Raw genomic sequence first — 15047 nt, 5'->3', positions numbered from 1 at the left:
AACTGGGGTAGTAATGGCCCATTTTCCTCCAGGGTTGTCTAGAAGATTAAATGAGATAATTTCCTGGAAAATTTTTAGGGCATAGCACTTGGCTCCTCAGTAAGCCACATCTGATGTTATTGCTTGGTTTTTGCTTGGTCAAAACTTTATGCCGTTAACGTAAGCAAAACAACAGAAAAGAAAAAAACACTATGAACAAGTAGGTTATAATACAAGCAAGGAAGAATTCTGTTGTCCTGTCTAGAACACCCACTTATTATCCTCTGTGGTAATTCTTGGAATCACCTTGTGAGGAAAGCCAAGAAGATAACTGTTACCCCATTTTACAGATGCAGAAGCTGAGGCCCCTGGGAGTTAAGTTTCCTGGGGCTGGGGGCTGACTTGGCGATGAATGCCGGGCCAGAGGTATCTCTTGTAGCCTGAGCTCCTGGGCCAGTTTGGCCGCTCTCTGCCTCCACCCGCTCAGCTTGGCTCTTCCTTGCCCTTCTCCCTTGGTGCCTGAGTGTGGGCTGAGCAGCACTGTGCCCAATCTCAGAGTGGGACTGTGACAGCTTCCCTCCCCCCCCAGATCCGTTCTGTGATCAGGAGGAGCCGGGAGACAGGCCACGCACACCCCATGTCCCGGGAGCCTTCCCCTCGCCGCCGGCTGGACCCCGCGACCCTGAGCAGGACCCCATCCCAGGAGCGTCTCATCGCAGAGCTGCAGGGTCGGCTGGGCATCCAGCCGGAGGCAGAGGAGGCAGCAGGGGCCCCCGCCCAGGACTGGCTGACTGAGGGCATCGTCATCACCGTGCAGCCGCGCGGGAGGCAGGCTGGGGGGCAGCTTGTAGAGAAGGTAGCCAGAGATGCTGAGGGCTAGACCAGGCTGGGGCGGCAGCGTTCCCCAGCCCCAGTGCTGGCTGGAAGGGAGACTGGGGGTGGCTAGGCCGGGCTCCTGCATCATGCGGCCTTGTATGGTGGTGCGAGAGTGGGAAGGGCCAGGGAGAGCCTGGGGACATCACCTTTCTGCCCCCTGCGCTCGCCGAGCTGCTTCCCTCTTCCTCATCTCTCCCTTCTTTCTCCTTCCTAGGTTGTCTTCCCTCCCGGCTCTCCCATCCCCCTGAGAAGAACCACCTCTGTCCTGGCTTCTCCTCCTTCTGTCCCTTTGTACCAGCATCACCAAGACACCTCGGCCTGCAGCTCTTCTCCCCTGCCCAGCCTGCCTCCTCCTTCCCCTCCGGGGCTCTCCGCCTGTACCTATGGTTCTCCTGGGGTCCAGAGTGCAAGGGCAGAGCCCCAGGGCGATGTGCAGGGCCCCAGCCCCCCCACTCCTGCACCTCACAGTGTGAGGTCCGTGGGCTGCCAGACCGATGAGGACCCGCTCTTCCCCCCGATGCAGGCAGGCCTCCCGGGGTCCCCAGCTCCAGGTGTACCTGTTTTTCCCTTGTCCTGATGCCTGGGCCATGCCCCCACTCAATACACACACAGAAACACACACAGAGACATTGTCTCTGAGCCCACAGCCCTGATGCAGTAGCCAGAGTCCCTTAGGACTTGACCCTGGACCGCATTGAATCTGATGTCCAGGCCCCAGCCCTTGGGAATCCAGCTGCCCCCTTGCTTTAGTGGGGCCTCCCCTCTGCCTGCCCTTCCCCCACTGTCTGGGACCTGCGTCAGGCTGTCATCTGAGAGGCTCCCAGAAAGGAAATCAGAAACTCACGCTCTCCCCTGGCAGCCCAGTACCTGCTGACTTTACTGACTCCACTCCCCTCCCCTTCTGGGGGTCCCAGGCCTGCGGTGGGCTTCACCTCCCTCCCTGACGTCATCTCGCCCTGGGTCGGTCGGTCGGTCGGTCTGTCTGTCTGTCTGTCTCTCTCTCGGCTGTTTCACTCGAGATCTTTCCTCCTGATTTTAGTTCTGCCAGTGGGGGAAACATCTTACCCATCCTAAATCCCCTCGTGTGCAACAGCCCAGTGACAAGGTCCTGTTCTTTCCTGTTTAATTAAATTTCTTCTTATCTCCTCCCCTATCTAAGATCCAAGGCCTGGAACAAAGAGTGGACGGAGAGCTGTGCTGGGCGGCCAGTTGGCCTCCGAACGGCCGGCAGAGCAGTCCGGAAGGGCAAGACGAGGGAGGGGTCAGTGACAGGGCTGGGCACTTAGTTTTCTCCTTGTTGTATTCCCCTGGATGGTGCAGCCTGGTGCCATCAGCCCTTTGACTTCTGGGAGCCCCCCAACCATTAGGATGCCCTGCCAATGTCATTCCCGCTTTAAAGGAAGGCTCTCCAGGCCCCCAGAGTCAAGTCCTGTTTGCTATAGTCACTCATCTGGTACACGAAATGTGTTACCCCAAGCTTCAGAAGTACTGACCTGTCCCTGTCTCCACAGTTCATGGCCCAGGGAAAGACGGGGAGCAGCTCACCCCCTGGGGGGCCCCCAAAGCCCGGGAGCCAGCTGGACAGCATGCTGGGGAGCCTGCAGTCCGACTTGAACAAGCTGGGCGTTGCCACAGTCGCCAAAGGGGTCTGCGGGGCCTGCAAGAAGCCTATTGCCGGGCAGGTGATGACGGGGAAAGAGGAGGGAGTGGGCGTGGGCCGGGGACTTTTGCCCCTCTGGGTGGCGGGCTGCGTGGCAGGCCACAGCCCTGAGCCACCTTCCACCTTCCTCCTCAGGTCGTGACCGCCATGGGGAAGACGTGGCACCCCGAGCACTTCGTCTGCACTCACTGCCAGGAGGAGATCGGATCCCGGAACTTCTTTGAGCGGGATGGACAGCCCTACTGTGAAAAGGACTATCACAACCTCTTCTCCCCACGCTGCTACTACTGCAACGGGCCCATCCTGGATGTGAGTGCCTGCCTGCAGCGCCCGGGGACAGCGGTGGCATCCGTAGTGCAGGCCCTGCTCCCACACTGGCTCTTCCACCTGCGCGGTAGCTCTTGGAGGGTGCAGGTGCTGCCTTGGGAGGCTTGAAGCGGTCATGTCCCATGCCGAAGTCTCACTGCTGGGAAACAGTGGGTTGGGAGTCAGGGCCCGGTCCACAGACAGATGGAGTCAAATGCTGGCTGTCTCACCCTCCTGCTGTGTGACGTTAGGGAAGTGCCAGCCTCTCTGAGCCCATGTTCCTTCCCTTAGAAAACTGGAGTCACATGAAACCTATGCTCTCGACCCCATGTGAGAGTGAAGGCGAGAGTCTGGCGTGTTGTATCCTCCAGTGGATCTGAGGGTTTCATGATGTGCACAGCTGTTGGGGGAGGCCCTGGTCTTGAGAGTGCTTTTCTCTTTCCTTGGCTGTGGGCCTGGGGAGGGGTGGGGAGGACAGCCTGCCTGTGAGTCTTGGCCGTGACCCCACACTTTGCTTTCACAGAAAGTGGTGACAGCCCTTGACCGGACGTGGCACCCTGAGCACTTCTTCTGTGCCCAGTGTGGAGCTTTCTTTGGTCCTGAAGGTACTGACCAGTGGGCTGACTCAAGCTCCTGGGGGCGGGCTGGGAGGCCCTGCTGAGGTTGGAGGCCCTCACTCTGCCCCTAAACTCTTTGCTCAGGGTTCCACGAGAAAGACGGCAAGGCCTACTGCCGGAAGGATTACTTCGACATGTTCGCGCCCAAGTGCGGCGGCTGCGCCCGGGCCATCCTGGAGAACTACATCTCGGCCCTCAACACCCTGTGGCACCCTGAGTGCTTTGTGTGCCGGGTAAGGAGCCCCCTCTGCGTCTGGGTTGGGGGAGGGCTGGAGCAGTCAGTGCGGGAGAAGCATCTCCCTTGTGGTGTTCTTTGCGTCCAGTGTGGAGGCCCCCGAGGGGTGACCAGCAGGAGGTACGCTCCCCAAGTCCAGCAGGTTCTGAGCAGGGCTTGTACTGATGCTGGGACAAACTAGGAGCCAGGCAGACAAGTCATCTGTGGTAGTCCAGTGCCGAGGGCCTGGGCCTGAGTGTGAGAGTTGCGTGAGACAGTGTAGGTATTGGGCAGACTCAACAGAAGCAGGCAGTTTGCAAAGTGCATCTTGGTGGGCAGTGAAGCCCACAGACTCTGCAGCGGGCTCTCTGGACCGGGTACGCTGGGGAAACGCTGTTCTGTGCGGGACTTCTCAGAACTTTTTAGTCCTAAACATGGATGCAAATCTCCAAGTGCAAATCTAGCCGCGGGAGCTGAGTACAGACCCTTGTTTTTAGTGTCAGGGATTCCAGGAGCACTTTCACAGCCACCTGGGTAGGTGCCCAGAAGTCAGACTCACATGTGAGCCCAGGCTGTGCAGTTCAGGAGCCGGGTGACCCAGAGCAGCCTGACTGGTATGCCTCAGTTGTCGTCTGTGTTGGAAGAACTAAGTGAGCACATAGCACAGCACTCGGCACCCAGGGGCTGATTAGCAAGTGGGAGTCACTGCGAGTGGGACAGCCAGGACTGTCTCTTGCCCCTGTGCTGCCGGCCAGGGCCCCAGCCAGGATGGACAGCCCCTGAGCCCCCGCCCCTGTCTTCTGCCCGGCAGGAGTGCTTCACCCCGTTTGTCAACGGCAGCTTCTTCGAGCACGACGGGCAGCCGTACTGCGAGGTGCACTACCACGAGCGGCGCGGCTCGCTGTGCTCCGGCTGCCAGAAGCCCATCACGGGCCGCTGCATCACCGCCATGGCCAAGAAGTTCCACCCCGAGCACTTCGTCTGTGCCTTCTGCCTCAAGCAGCTCAACAAGGGCACCTTCAAGGAGCAGAACGACAAGCCCTACTGTCAGAACTGCTTCCTCAAGCTCTTCTGCTAGGCCCGCCTCGCCACCGCCCCCCAGCCAGCATCCCCGACGGCTACTGTGACCCAGAGACCTCGCCCGGGGTGGGGGCGAACGACTGGAACTGGAACGCTCATCCTCACTGGGGCAGGATGGGAAGAGCCAGGAGGGCGCCTGCCTGCCTCTCCTCGCCCCTGCCGGAACCTCTGGGCCTCCTTCCTCCTCCTGTGGAGCTCCCCAGGCGCCCGCCCTGCACCCCTCCCGGAGGTGGAGGTTGGGGGCCCCTCCTACACCACATGCCGTCCCCATGGGCCGGCCTGGCTAGGCCAGCACCCCACACTGGAGCCATCTCTTACTTGTATTTTGGTAGTGGAGTTGGGGCAGGGGGTGGCAGGCAAGGTCAGATGGGGCATCTCTATCCTTGTCTGCCCCTCACCCCAACCTGACTATCCTGGTGAGAGTGTTGGGGGATCCCCAGCTCTCTCCAGACAATGCCAGCATCGATTCATCCCTCCAGGGCTGGAAGCGCCCACGGAGCCACGGGAGGTTCCTCATGTCCTTCCTGCCCTTCCGTCTCCCCAGGCCGGGGTGACCGCCCCCCACCTCCCTGTGCCCTTTTGTAACTGCTCTGGTCCTACTGAGAAAGGCCTGTCCAGCAATAATAACATTTTATAGCCACTCCCTCTGTCCTGGGACGGCCGGCGTGAGGTGGGAGCACCGCCAGTCCTGGACACTGTATCTGCCGACTTTGATAGATTTCTACACTGAGGTTTGAATTCTTAATCTCCCGAGTTGCTTTTACTTCTCTATACAAAATGATTTTGAAGAGATTTTAAAGATGTTCCCTTTTGTAGTCTCCCCCTTGTCCACCGCCACTGGGCCCGTCGGCGCCGGGGCTCTGGATTGGGAGTTTGCTTTGTACTGAGGGCTTGGGGTGGGGAAGCAGTTTGTATTTTATTTTTTCTTAGCACAAGCAGGTGAACTTGGGAGCAGCTCTGCACCTCCCCTTCTTTGCCTTCACAGCTCACCAGGACTGTTTTATAAACTGCTGTATTTTGAAACCCTTTCTTTAACTGCCCGGGTCAGTGAGCTCTTCGCTAGAGCTGGCCTCAGGGTGCCTGGCCCTTTGGGACCTGAACTTTTGAACCTCATCTGTCCTATTCCTGGGGGAGCACCCTGGTGGGCTGCTCCCTGTGCGAGTAAGCCGCGAGGAGCATCCGCTCCCCAATGGACGCTGTGGCCGCAAGGAGAACCCCCAGCAGTCCTTCCCGGCCCCCTCACCGCCTCTGGGCTCTTGTGCGTCCTCAGCAGAGCTGGAGTCTGATTTTGACTTTAAAGATCACACGGCTCTCTTGGGTCTTGGTTCCACTGGGGCTTTTCTTCCTCAAACGTCCTGCCCTCCCTGGAGTCTGGGTAGGGGTTTCTCCCCTTTTACAGGTGAGGCCGGCTCTCAGGCGGTCGGTCTGAGGAGGTGGTCCCAGGTTGTTGCACGGGGGCCTGATGGGATTTGGGGCAGAGGGAAAAGACCCCACTGGAGGCTCAGAAAGCCCCCAGAGCTGTCCTTCCCACAGCTGAGCAGGAGCAGCCAGGCCCAGGCTTCTTGGTCAAAGCAAAGAGGGTCTACAGTGGGGAAGATGCAGACCGAACCATGAGTCTCGAGCAGAGGCTGAGTGCATAGGGGTCTCGGGAGACACTGCCTCCTTTGTGGCCGAGGTGTGGGGAGGTGAGCTTGGTTCCCCCAAAGGTCGCCTGTCTCCACTTCCACCCACGGGCCTTACGCTCTGTTTACAGTGACCCGCCCTGGGCCCTTCCCGAGAGGGGCTTCTGCGCTCTGTCCCCCAAGTCAATGGTTACCTGATGATTCGACTTCAATCTTTTTATCCTGTGTAAACCTCTAATCTGGCTTTTCCCATTTCAATTATTGTGATGTATGCCAATAAAGTTTGCCATTATTTTCAACCTGTGTAAGTGCCATTTCTTGGGGTCCCAGCAGAGACCAAACCCTCCCCAGACCCAAGGACCACCAGATTGCCGGTAAAATCGAAGTTCCCTTATCTGAAGCCAGAAGCCCTGGGGATGTCACAGGTCTTTCCTGGCCCCTGTGAGAGTTTTGCTGTCTCCTGGGAAGATGGTGACAGGAGGCTGAGGAGCAGTTATAGGGCCCTGCTAGGAGCAGGCCCCACCCATAGGTGCTTTCACTGGGTTCCCTGAGGGCATCTTTACCTAGACCTGCGGGTGACCAGCTGTCTGAGGGAAAGAATTCCCGAGACTGCACGGGCAGTCTGCTGTGCGAGAGCAGAGCCAGGACCAGGCTGGAGGACCCTCGACGGGAGCTGCTGGCGAGTGGAAGGTGCGGACTCACAGTTGGGGTGGGTCTCTACTGCCTCCTGGTGGTCATGTCCGTATTTGCGTGCCTCCCCTTTGCTATATTGTCAGATTCAAAGCCCCTGGAGCTGGCTGTGTCCCACATCAAGCCGGGACTTGATGTTTCCTCTCTCTGGAAGGCTCCGCAAGAGGAGCACGTTGAGTGGGAATCTGAACCCTGGCCTCTCCACTCCACAGTGAGCTTAGAAGTGAAAACGACCTTTGACTCAACCAAAGATAAGGACTTGGTTAAGTCTATGTTGGATTCAATTTTTTTAATCCTTCCTCCTAGAGGTTTTTTTTTTTAAGATTTATTTATTCATTTGAAAGGCAGAATTACAGAGAGAAAGAGAAAGAAAGCCTTCCATCTGCTGGTTCACTCCCCGAAAGGCTGCAATGGCTATTCACTCCCCAAATGGCAGTCACCCGCCATCCTAGGGTGAATTTTTAAAGATCCAGCTCCCCGATCATGTGCTGGGCTGATCCAAAGCCAGGAGCCAGGAGCTTCTTCCGGGTCTCCCGCGTGGGTGCAGGGGCCCAAGGTCTTGGGCCATCTGTTGCTGCTTTCCCAGGCCACGGCAGAGAGCTGTATCGGAAGTGTAACAGCCAGGTCTCGAACTGGTGCCCATATGGGATGCTGGCACTGCAGGTGGCAGCTTTACCCGCTATACCACAGCGGTGGCCCCTGGATTCAATTTGTTTATGCTACACTTGTAAATGTGCTTTTTCACACCACTGTGTTCTGTGGATATTTTCCCATGTCACTGAATATGTATCTGTGTCATTTTCAGATAACATCTGTTACATTGGTGTTACCATTAGCGATGTTACTTGTCTCATCAAAGCCAGGATGTCCTTGGAAAGGAACAGTGTGAATATCTATATACTTGGAGAAGCACTTCTAGAAGGAGATAGAGTTTGGAAGGGATCCTGTAATCCTAGATTGCATTTCTGAAACCAGTATCTACTGGGTGAGAACTGGGCAAATCATTCAACCTCTCTCTGAATTTTTCCATGGATAAGACAGGAACAGTGATACTGTACCTCCTCAGAGGTACAGAAATGAACGTTGGGGAATGTGCCAGAGTACTTTGCACCGTGCTGAGCGTGCAGTAATCCACCGTTACTAGAACAGGATCTCAGCAGTAACGGACTCCAGCGGTTTTCAGGGCAGGAGGAGCCTTTAGAACAAAATACAGATTTACGAGTCCCATTCCTGTAGATTCTGAACCAGAAGGGCTGGAGTAGGGCCTGGAAATTCATAGTTTATTTACAAAGCTCCTAGGGTGAATTTTTTTTTTTTTTTTGACAGGCAGAGTGGACAGTGAGAGAGAGAGAGAGACAGAGAGAAAGGTCTTCCTTTGCCGTTGGTTCACCCTCCAATGGCCGCCGCGCTGGTTCGATGGCAGGAGCCAGGTGCTTCCTCCTGGTCTCCCATGTGGGTGCAGGGCCCAAGCACTTGGGCCATCCTCCACTGCACTCCCGGGCCACAGCAGAGAGCTGGCCTCGGAGAGAAGCAACTGGGACAGAATCTGGCGCCCCGACCAGGACTAGAACCCCATGTGTCAGCGCTGCAGGTGGAGGAATAGCCTATTGAGCCGCGGCACCCGCCATTCTAGGGTGAATTTTTAAAGATCCAGCTCCCTGTTCATGTGCCTGGGAAAGCAGCAGAGGATGGCCCAAGCACTTGGGCCCCTGCATCCACGTGGGAGACCCTGATGAAGTTTCTGGCTCCTGGCTCTAGCAGTTGCAGCCATTTGGGGGGTGAACCAGTAGATGGAAAATATCTCTCTCTGTCCTCTCTAACGCTGCCTTTGAAATAAATAAATCTCAAAAATATATATATATATATTGAGAGAGAGAGAGAGAGGCAGGTTTACTCCCCATATGGGCGCAGCCTGGGCCAGGGGCAGGCCAAAGCCAGGAGGCTGGAACTCCGTCCAGTTAGGGACCCAAGCACTCAGGCCATCTTGTATGGAGCTGGACAGGAAGCAGAGCAGCTGGGTCTTGAACTGGCACTCGGATATGGGATGCCAGCATCGCAGGTGGCAGCAGCTTAACCTGCTATGCAACGCTGGCACCCCCGAGGGTGGTTTTGACAGGTTTGGGAATAAGTCTTGCTAACCATGACTTAAGAAGCTGGCTTCATTGGGGCTGGCGCTGTGGCATAGTCGCTTAACACCCTGGCCTGAAGTGCCAGCTTCCCATGTGGTCGCCAGTTCGAGACCCAGCTGTTACACTTCTGATCCAGCTCTGTGCTGGGAAAAGCAGTAGAAGATGGCCCAAGTCCTTGGGTCCCTGCACCCGCGAGGGAGACCCGGAAGAAGCTTCTGGCTCCTGGCTTCAGATCAGCCCAGCTCCAGCCATTGTGGCCAATTGGGGAGTGAACCAACAGATGGAAAACCTCTCTCTCCGCCTCTCCTAACTCTGACTTTCAAATAAATAAATCATTTTTATTTTTTAATTTTTAAATTAAATTTTATTTTTTTACAAAAAGCTGGCTTCATGAATATCTCCAAAGAGGTACAAAACAAGACTCAGGACAGGAATATTTGGCCTCCACCCTTAGACTAACTTTGTTAGACGAAAGTTTAGAGAAATTGAACGTGGGGCCCATGCAGCCAACAGCATGTTCACCACATGCGGCGCAGATAAACTCACTGGAAACTTCAACTCCGTCAAGCGAGAAGGCTGCCGGGGGAGGGAACAAGCGGTCCATGCGAAAGCCCTGGAAAAGCAGCAAAGGGCACCGTCTGGCTGGAAGGAATGCGTTAGGAAGGCGGGAGGTGAGACCGTGGCGTGCAGCGGGGAGCAGAGGGTGTCCTTATTTCAGCTGTTCCCGTTTACTCCGGGTTTCTGGAATCGGGGAGCCCGCGAGTTTTGAGCACACAAGGAAACGCTCCGACTTGGGTCTCACGGGATCAACACACCGCAGGAGACGAGAGGCCGCGCAGTTTTCAAGGCGGGCGCGGTTATTCCTTAGCTCCACGTCGTACGTGGCTGAGGTGGCCGGGTCGGCTCTAGCTCCCTCCCACACGAAGTCCGCCCCAGCCCGACAGGGGGCAGCATCCGCAGGAAGGCGCCTCCAACCCAGGCAGGCGCCTTTCTTAGCTATACTCACCTCAAAGGCGGCTTCCTCTTGGTTGGAGTGGCAGCAATATCAACCAATGGCTGCCTACATCAGCCCGGCTGTGCCGGGCCGCTGGCGGCGGCGTCCAATAGGCAGGGGCGCTGTCCGCGGCTTCTGATTGGCCGCTTCGACCGCATATAAAAAGCGCACGCCGGCGCGCGGCCCTTCTCTTGCCGGGCGTCCTCGTGAGAGGTTCGTGCGGGCCGTGGATATCGAGGGCGGAAAAAACTAGAGTTTTAGGGAAATTTTGGGGGTTGGGGAGGGCGGACCGCAGGGGTCCTGTCGTGGCTCGCCTCGGAGCTGGGCGGCGGCCTCAGCCCTGGCGGACGGGAGCTCGCTCGTGGCCTGGGCCGCGCTGGGCCCTGGACGGGTGACGCCTGTCGGGGACACCGGGACTGAGCGCCCTCTTTCCCCTCAGGGACATCGTCTTTAAACCCCACGTGGCAATCCCTGACGCACCGTCGTGATGCCCAGGGAAGACAGGGCGACCTGGAAGTCCAACTACTTCCTTAAGATCATCGTAAGTTAGGGGGGCGCGGCAGCTGGGGCCTTAGGCTCCAGGAGGGGTGATCGGGTGCCTGCCCCATGCCAGTTGCCGACGCGGGCGGCCTCGGGGCCAACCTCGCTTGATCCTAACAGCTGGACCTGTTGCAGAGGAGCAGGTTCAGGCGGCTGCTCCTCCCTCGGGTCTGTCGGGCTCCCAAGGTATTGCACGCGATGCTTCTGCAGCTTTGGTCTCCCGTTGGAAGCGTCTGGGGCAAGGAGTGACTCACTGTGAGGAGGCAGGTTGCTGCCTCTTCGGGACCTGTCATCAGCAGCTTTGGGTGCTGCTCTTCGGGCACCTGGCTGCGGCCCAGAGCTTCGTCTGCATTGCATTCGCTCTGTCGTGTGTTGTTCCAGACACAGCACACAAGAGTCGTACAGTAACCCAGATGTCTTGCTGTGCTTGCTGAATGTGTGTTGTAAACGTAGCCCGTGCTTTGGGTCATTTAAAAGTAGTGAATTGGAGCTGAGCCTCAAAATAGGGGAAATCGAAAAGTAAAAAATTAACATTTTTCTGAGTGTAGAGTTACGATTTCCCTTCGTTCAGTCATAACAGCATCTCGCAGGGGTACGATCCAGTGTGGGGGGGGTCTGTCCCAGTGGTCTAAACGGCAGAGAGGGAGTAAAGTGGTTTCTCCTGACTCTGCCCCTCCTCCTCTCTTCCTGCTAAACTTTGTCTCTGCCTTGTTTTTGTAGCAACTTCTGGATGATTACCCAAAATGCTTCATCGTGGGCGCAGACAATGTGGGCTCCAAGCAGATGCAGCAGATCCGCATGTCGCTCCGGGGGAAGGCTGTGGTGCTGATGGGCAAGAACACCATGATGCGCAAGGCCATCCGGGGGCATCTGGAAAACAACCCTGCCCTGGAGAAGTCAGTCAGCTCCCTGCCCGGCGCCCCGGTCCCTGCAGCATGGGGCCAGAGGGGCTCTGTGTGCCATGAGCTTCTCTCTCCACAGGCTGCTGCCTCACATCCGGGGAAATGTGGGCTTTGTGTTCACCAAGGAGGACCTCACTGAGATCAGGGCTATGCTGCTGGCCAATAAGGTAGAGGGGGTCAGGCTGGCTCTGTAAGGAAAACGGTCAGGTTGTCAGTGGAGAAGCTGTGCTCACCGTTCGTATCTTTGCCCAGGTGCCGGCTGCTGCCCGTGCTGGTGCCATTGCGCCCTGTGAGGTCACTGTGCCAGCTCAGAACACTGGTCTGGGGCCCGAGAAGACCTCCTTTTTCCAGGCTTTGGGCATCACCACTAAAATCTCCAGGGGCACCATTGAAATCCTGGTGAGTGGACCTGGTTTGCCAGTGCCAGCCTGGCCAATGCGGGCTTCTCTCGGAGGCCGTGGGCCTTTGTGTCCAGGTGGTAGAGTGTCACTGACTGTTACCTTGTTCTGCAGAGCGATGTGCAGCTGATAAAGACTGGAGACAAAGTGGGAGCCAGCGAAGCCACGCTGCTGAACATGCTGAACATCTCGCCCTTCTCGTTTGGGCTGGTCATCCAGCAGGTGTTTGACAATGGCAGCATCTACAACCCTGAAGTGCTGGACATCACGGAGGAAACCCTGCACTCACGCTTCCTGGAGGTGCCCGATCCAGCCCCTGCTCGCATGACTGGCTGAGGGTGTGACCAGTGGCAGACGCCAAGTCCTGCCTGTGCTGCTTAGAGAGTTGTTTCCAGAGTCCCTTCATCGACTTCCCTTTGCAGTTGTGAAACACGCTGACAGTAGGAGACTGACCTAATGAATTAGTGTGAAGCCTGAGAGCAGTGCTGGGCCCCGGAAGGGTTAGTTCTGGGGCCAGTTATAAAGAGGAGATTCTGAGCACCATCATGGTGACACTGTCAAGTCTCCTTCCCTGGAGGGACTGATTCTGCTTTTTTTCTGAGTCCACCTTGCCAGATGTCACCTTATGAAGGTTTCACTGAGTAACGTTGATAGGAAATTGATTTAATTTTTGGACAAAAAATCAATTCTATATACTGTTTGCTTCTGTTAACTTTTTTGGAAGTCTCATTGGTGGATGAAATTCATAATGAAGTAATTTAAAAGTTTTCTCTCAGGAAACTCAGTGGCTATGTTTTCCACAAATAATGGTGGCTTTTAAAGTAAATGGTGTCATAGCTGAGAACGCTCAGGTGTGGCGTGAGGGAGAGGCCCCGCTGGCAGCATTTGGTGTGAGGGAATGCGTCCTTGGAAGGAGCTGCTGGCCTAGCAGTTGTCTGCTGTGAGTTATTTCTCCTCCCACCCTCCCCAGGGCAGCTCATCAAAAACGCCATCTTCCCCCACAGGGTGTGCGCAACGTTGCCAGTGTGTGTCTGCAGATTGGCTATCCGACCGTGGCGTCGGTGCCCCATTCCATCATCAATGGGTACAAGCGTGTCCTGGCTTTGTCTGTGGAGACTGAGTACACCTTCCCACTTGCTGAAAAGGTAGGTTCTGCCAGGACACAGTGGGCCTGGCAGCAGGCTGATAAGGGGTAGCCCGCCAAGTTAGTGTTTTTATGATCATATTTTACACAGTGGATAGGTTTTTTAACAGAGTTAAGAGGCTGGGAAACAGGGCACTTCAGAAATAAGATCCAGTGGGGAGGGGTTGGGGGAGGTGTCCTGCTGGCAGGGGGGGTTCACTGACTTGGGTAATGGCTGGAGCCCTGTGGATGACCATTTTGACCACCGACGTCTTCCCTGCAGGTCAAGGCCTTCCTGGCTGATCCATCTGCATTTGTGGCTGCTGCCCCTGTGGCCGCGGCCAGCGCTGCTGCCCCTGCTGCTGCCGCCGCAGCCCCAGCCAAGGTGGAGGCCAAGGAAGAGTCGGAAGAGTCGGACGAAGATATGGGATTTGGTCTCTTCGACTGATCACTGCAAAGCAGCCAGCTTTATTTGCGAAACAAGGAAATAAAGGCTTACTTCTCTTAAAGTTCCCTTCATCTTGAGGCTTATAGCGCTGTGTGCTGGATCTTACAGCCCTGGTAAAGCTAGGGCTTTGTATTTGGGTGCTGTCTCCGAATGAAGCTACTTCCCTTCTAGTCCTATACTTTCCTAGACCCAGCTTGCGAGTGTGCAGTGGTCTCCCCCGCCCACTCCCTTTTTAATTTTATCTTATAAAATTTATTTCAAATGCAGAGTTAGAAATCTCCCATCTGGGTCACTCCCCGAATTGCTGCAAGAGCCAGAGCTGTGGCAGGCTGAAGCCAGGAGCCCAGAGCTGCTGCTGGGTCTCCCACATGGGTACAGGCCCCAAGCCCTTGGGCCATCCCGCTGCTTTCCCACAGGCATTAGCAGGGAGCAGATGTGGAGCATCTCAATGTTTGAGCTGCTGTACCTTTTTTTTTTTTTTAAAGATACATTTATTTGGAAGAGTAATAGATCTTCCATCCGCTGGTTCACTCCAAATTCCTGCAGGAACTAGGGCTGGGCCAGGTTGCAGCCAGAGGCCTCTACTTGGGCAGTTCCTTTCCTCCCAGGTGGATTGGAACTAGGCACTCTTGGTAAGAGATGGTGGGTGGCCCACACAGCAAACGCCTGCCCTAACTTAACCTGCATGAGTTACAGCCCAAGACCATCCCCTCCCAAGCAGGAAATAACAGTATCTTAAATATTGGAGCTTATACAAGAGCAGTTAAGTAACACTAAAACTGTTAGCATGACCAGTTGTTGGAGCACAAGTATCATGGTAGCACTACAGTTGGGTAACTCACCATGCTGAAAATGGTGTGCAATTGAAAGCTCAGGAATTATGACTTTCCATTTAGTTTCTTTGGATGTGTTGTCTGGGTAGCGACTGGGAAATCAGACCACAGGTCATGGGGAATTACAGAATATTGTCGTACACTACAAAGCTGGTTTCCACTAGTCAGGCTGCCTCTGAATAGGGTGAGGTGGCTGCTCAGTGAGTGCCAAGCTAGCCGTACAGGGCAGGTTGAGTTCAGGCTGGCTACAGCCAGTTGTTGAAAGGACAGGCATCCTGAAGCTTCCAGTTCGCCTGGAGCTGTGTGCGTGTGTGTCTGCTGTAACCAGGTTCGGCAAGTTTGAAAGCCGCTGCGTCTGCACTGGGTACCTCCCTCTAGTCTACAGAGGGGCCACATCAGCACACAGAAAACAGTGCAAACCCCGCCTTGGGGCAGGAGGTGCTGCCCGCTCAGCCTTGGCTTTAACGTGCATCCTGGCGCGCCCAGCATTTAAACAGGCGGGCTAGTGCTTCGGCTCCTGACCCCACCCCGATGCCACATGTGCCCTGTCGCCCAGCCCTCTCCAAGCCCGCCGCGGACCCCTCGAGGACACTTGGTTCAGTTCCTGCCATCCGGGAAGGGCACTTACTAAACACG

At 56.0% G+C, this 15047-nt stretch overlaps 2 protein-coding genes across 5 annotated transcripts in view; both read left to right on the top strand.

Annotated features, from left to right (window-relative positions):
* Window positions 1-6653, top strand: part of PXN (paxillin) — a 51395-nt gene extending 44742 nt beyond the window's left edge. For 2 of the 4 annotated variants that reach the window (XM_062182805.1, XM_062182804.1), the window contains 2 exons: window positions 569-835; window positions 2015-2358. In XM_062182805.1, coding sequence (XP_062038789.1) covers window positions 569-835; window positions 2015-2197 — 450 coding nt within the window. In that variant the 3' untranslated portion in view covers window positions 2198-2358. The other 2 variants (XM_062182806.1, XM_062182803.1) reach the window with 2 other exon arrangements.
* A 3668-nt stretch (window positions 6654-10321) lies between these two features.
* RPLP0 (ribosomal protein lateral stalk subunit P0) lies at window positions 10322-13639 on the top strand. Its single transcript, XM_062182407.1, has 8 exons — window positions 10322-10380; window positions 10607-10708; window positions 11428-11603; window positions 11689-11776; window positions 11862-12008; window positions 12122-12307; window positions 13012-13152; window positions 13414-13639. The coding sequence occupies exons 2-8, from the start codon at window positions 10655-10657 to the stop codon at window positions 13576-13578; spliced, it is 957 nt and encodes a 318-aa protein (XP_062038391.1). The 5' UTR covers window positions 10322-10380; window positions 10607-10654; the 3' UTR covers window positions 13579-13639.
* Window positions 13640-15047: the final 1408 nt, after the last annotated feature.

This window comes from Lepus europaeus, chromosome 23 (genome assembly GCF_033115175.1).
Source record: "Lepus europaeus isolate LE1 chromosome 23, mLepTim1.pri, whole genome shotgun sequence".
NCBI lineage: Eukaryota > Metazoa > Chordata > Mammalia > Lagomorpha > Leporidae > Lepus > Lepus europaeus.
This window is presented reverse-complemented; position numbering and strand designations above follow the sequence as displayed.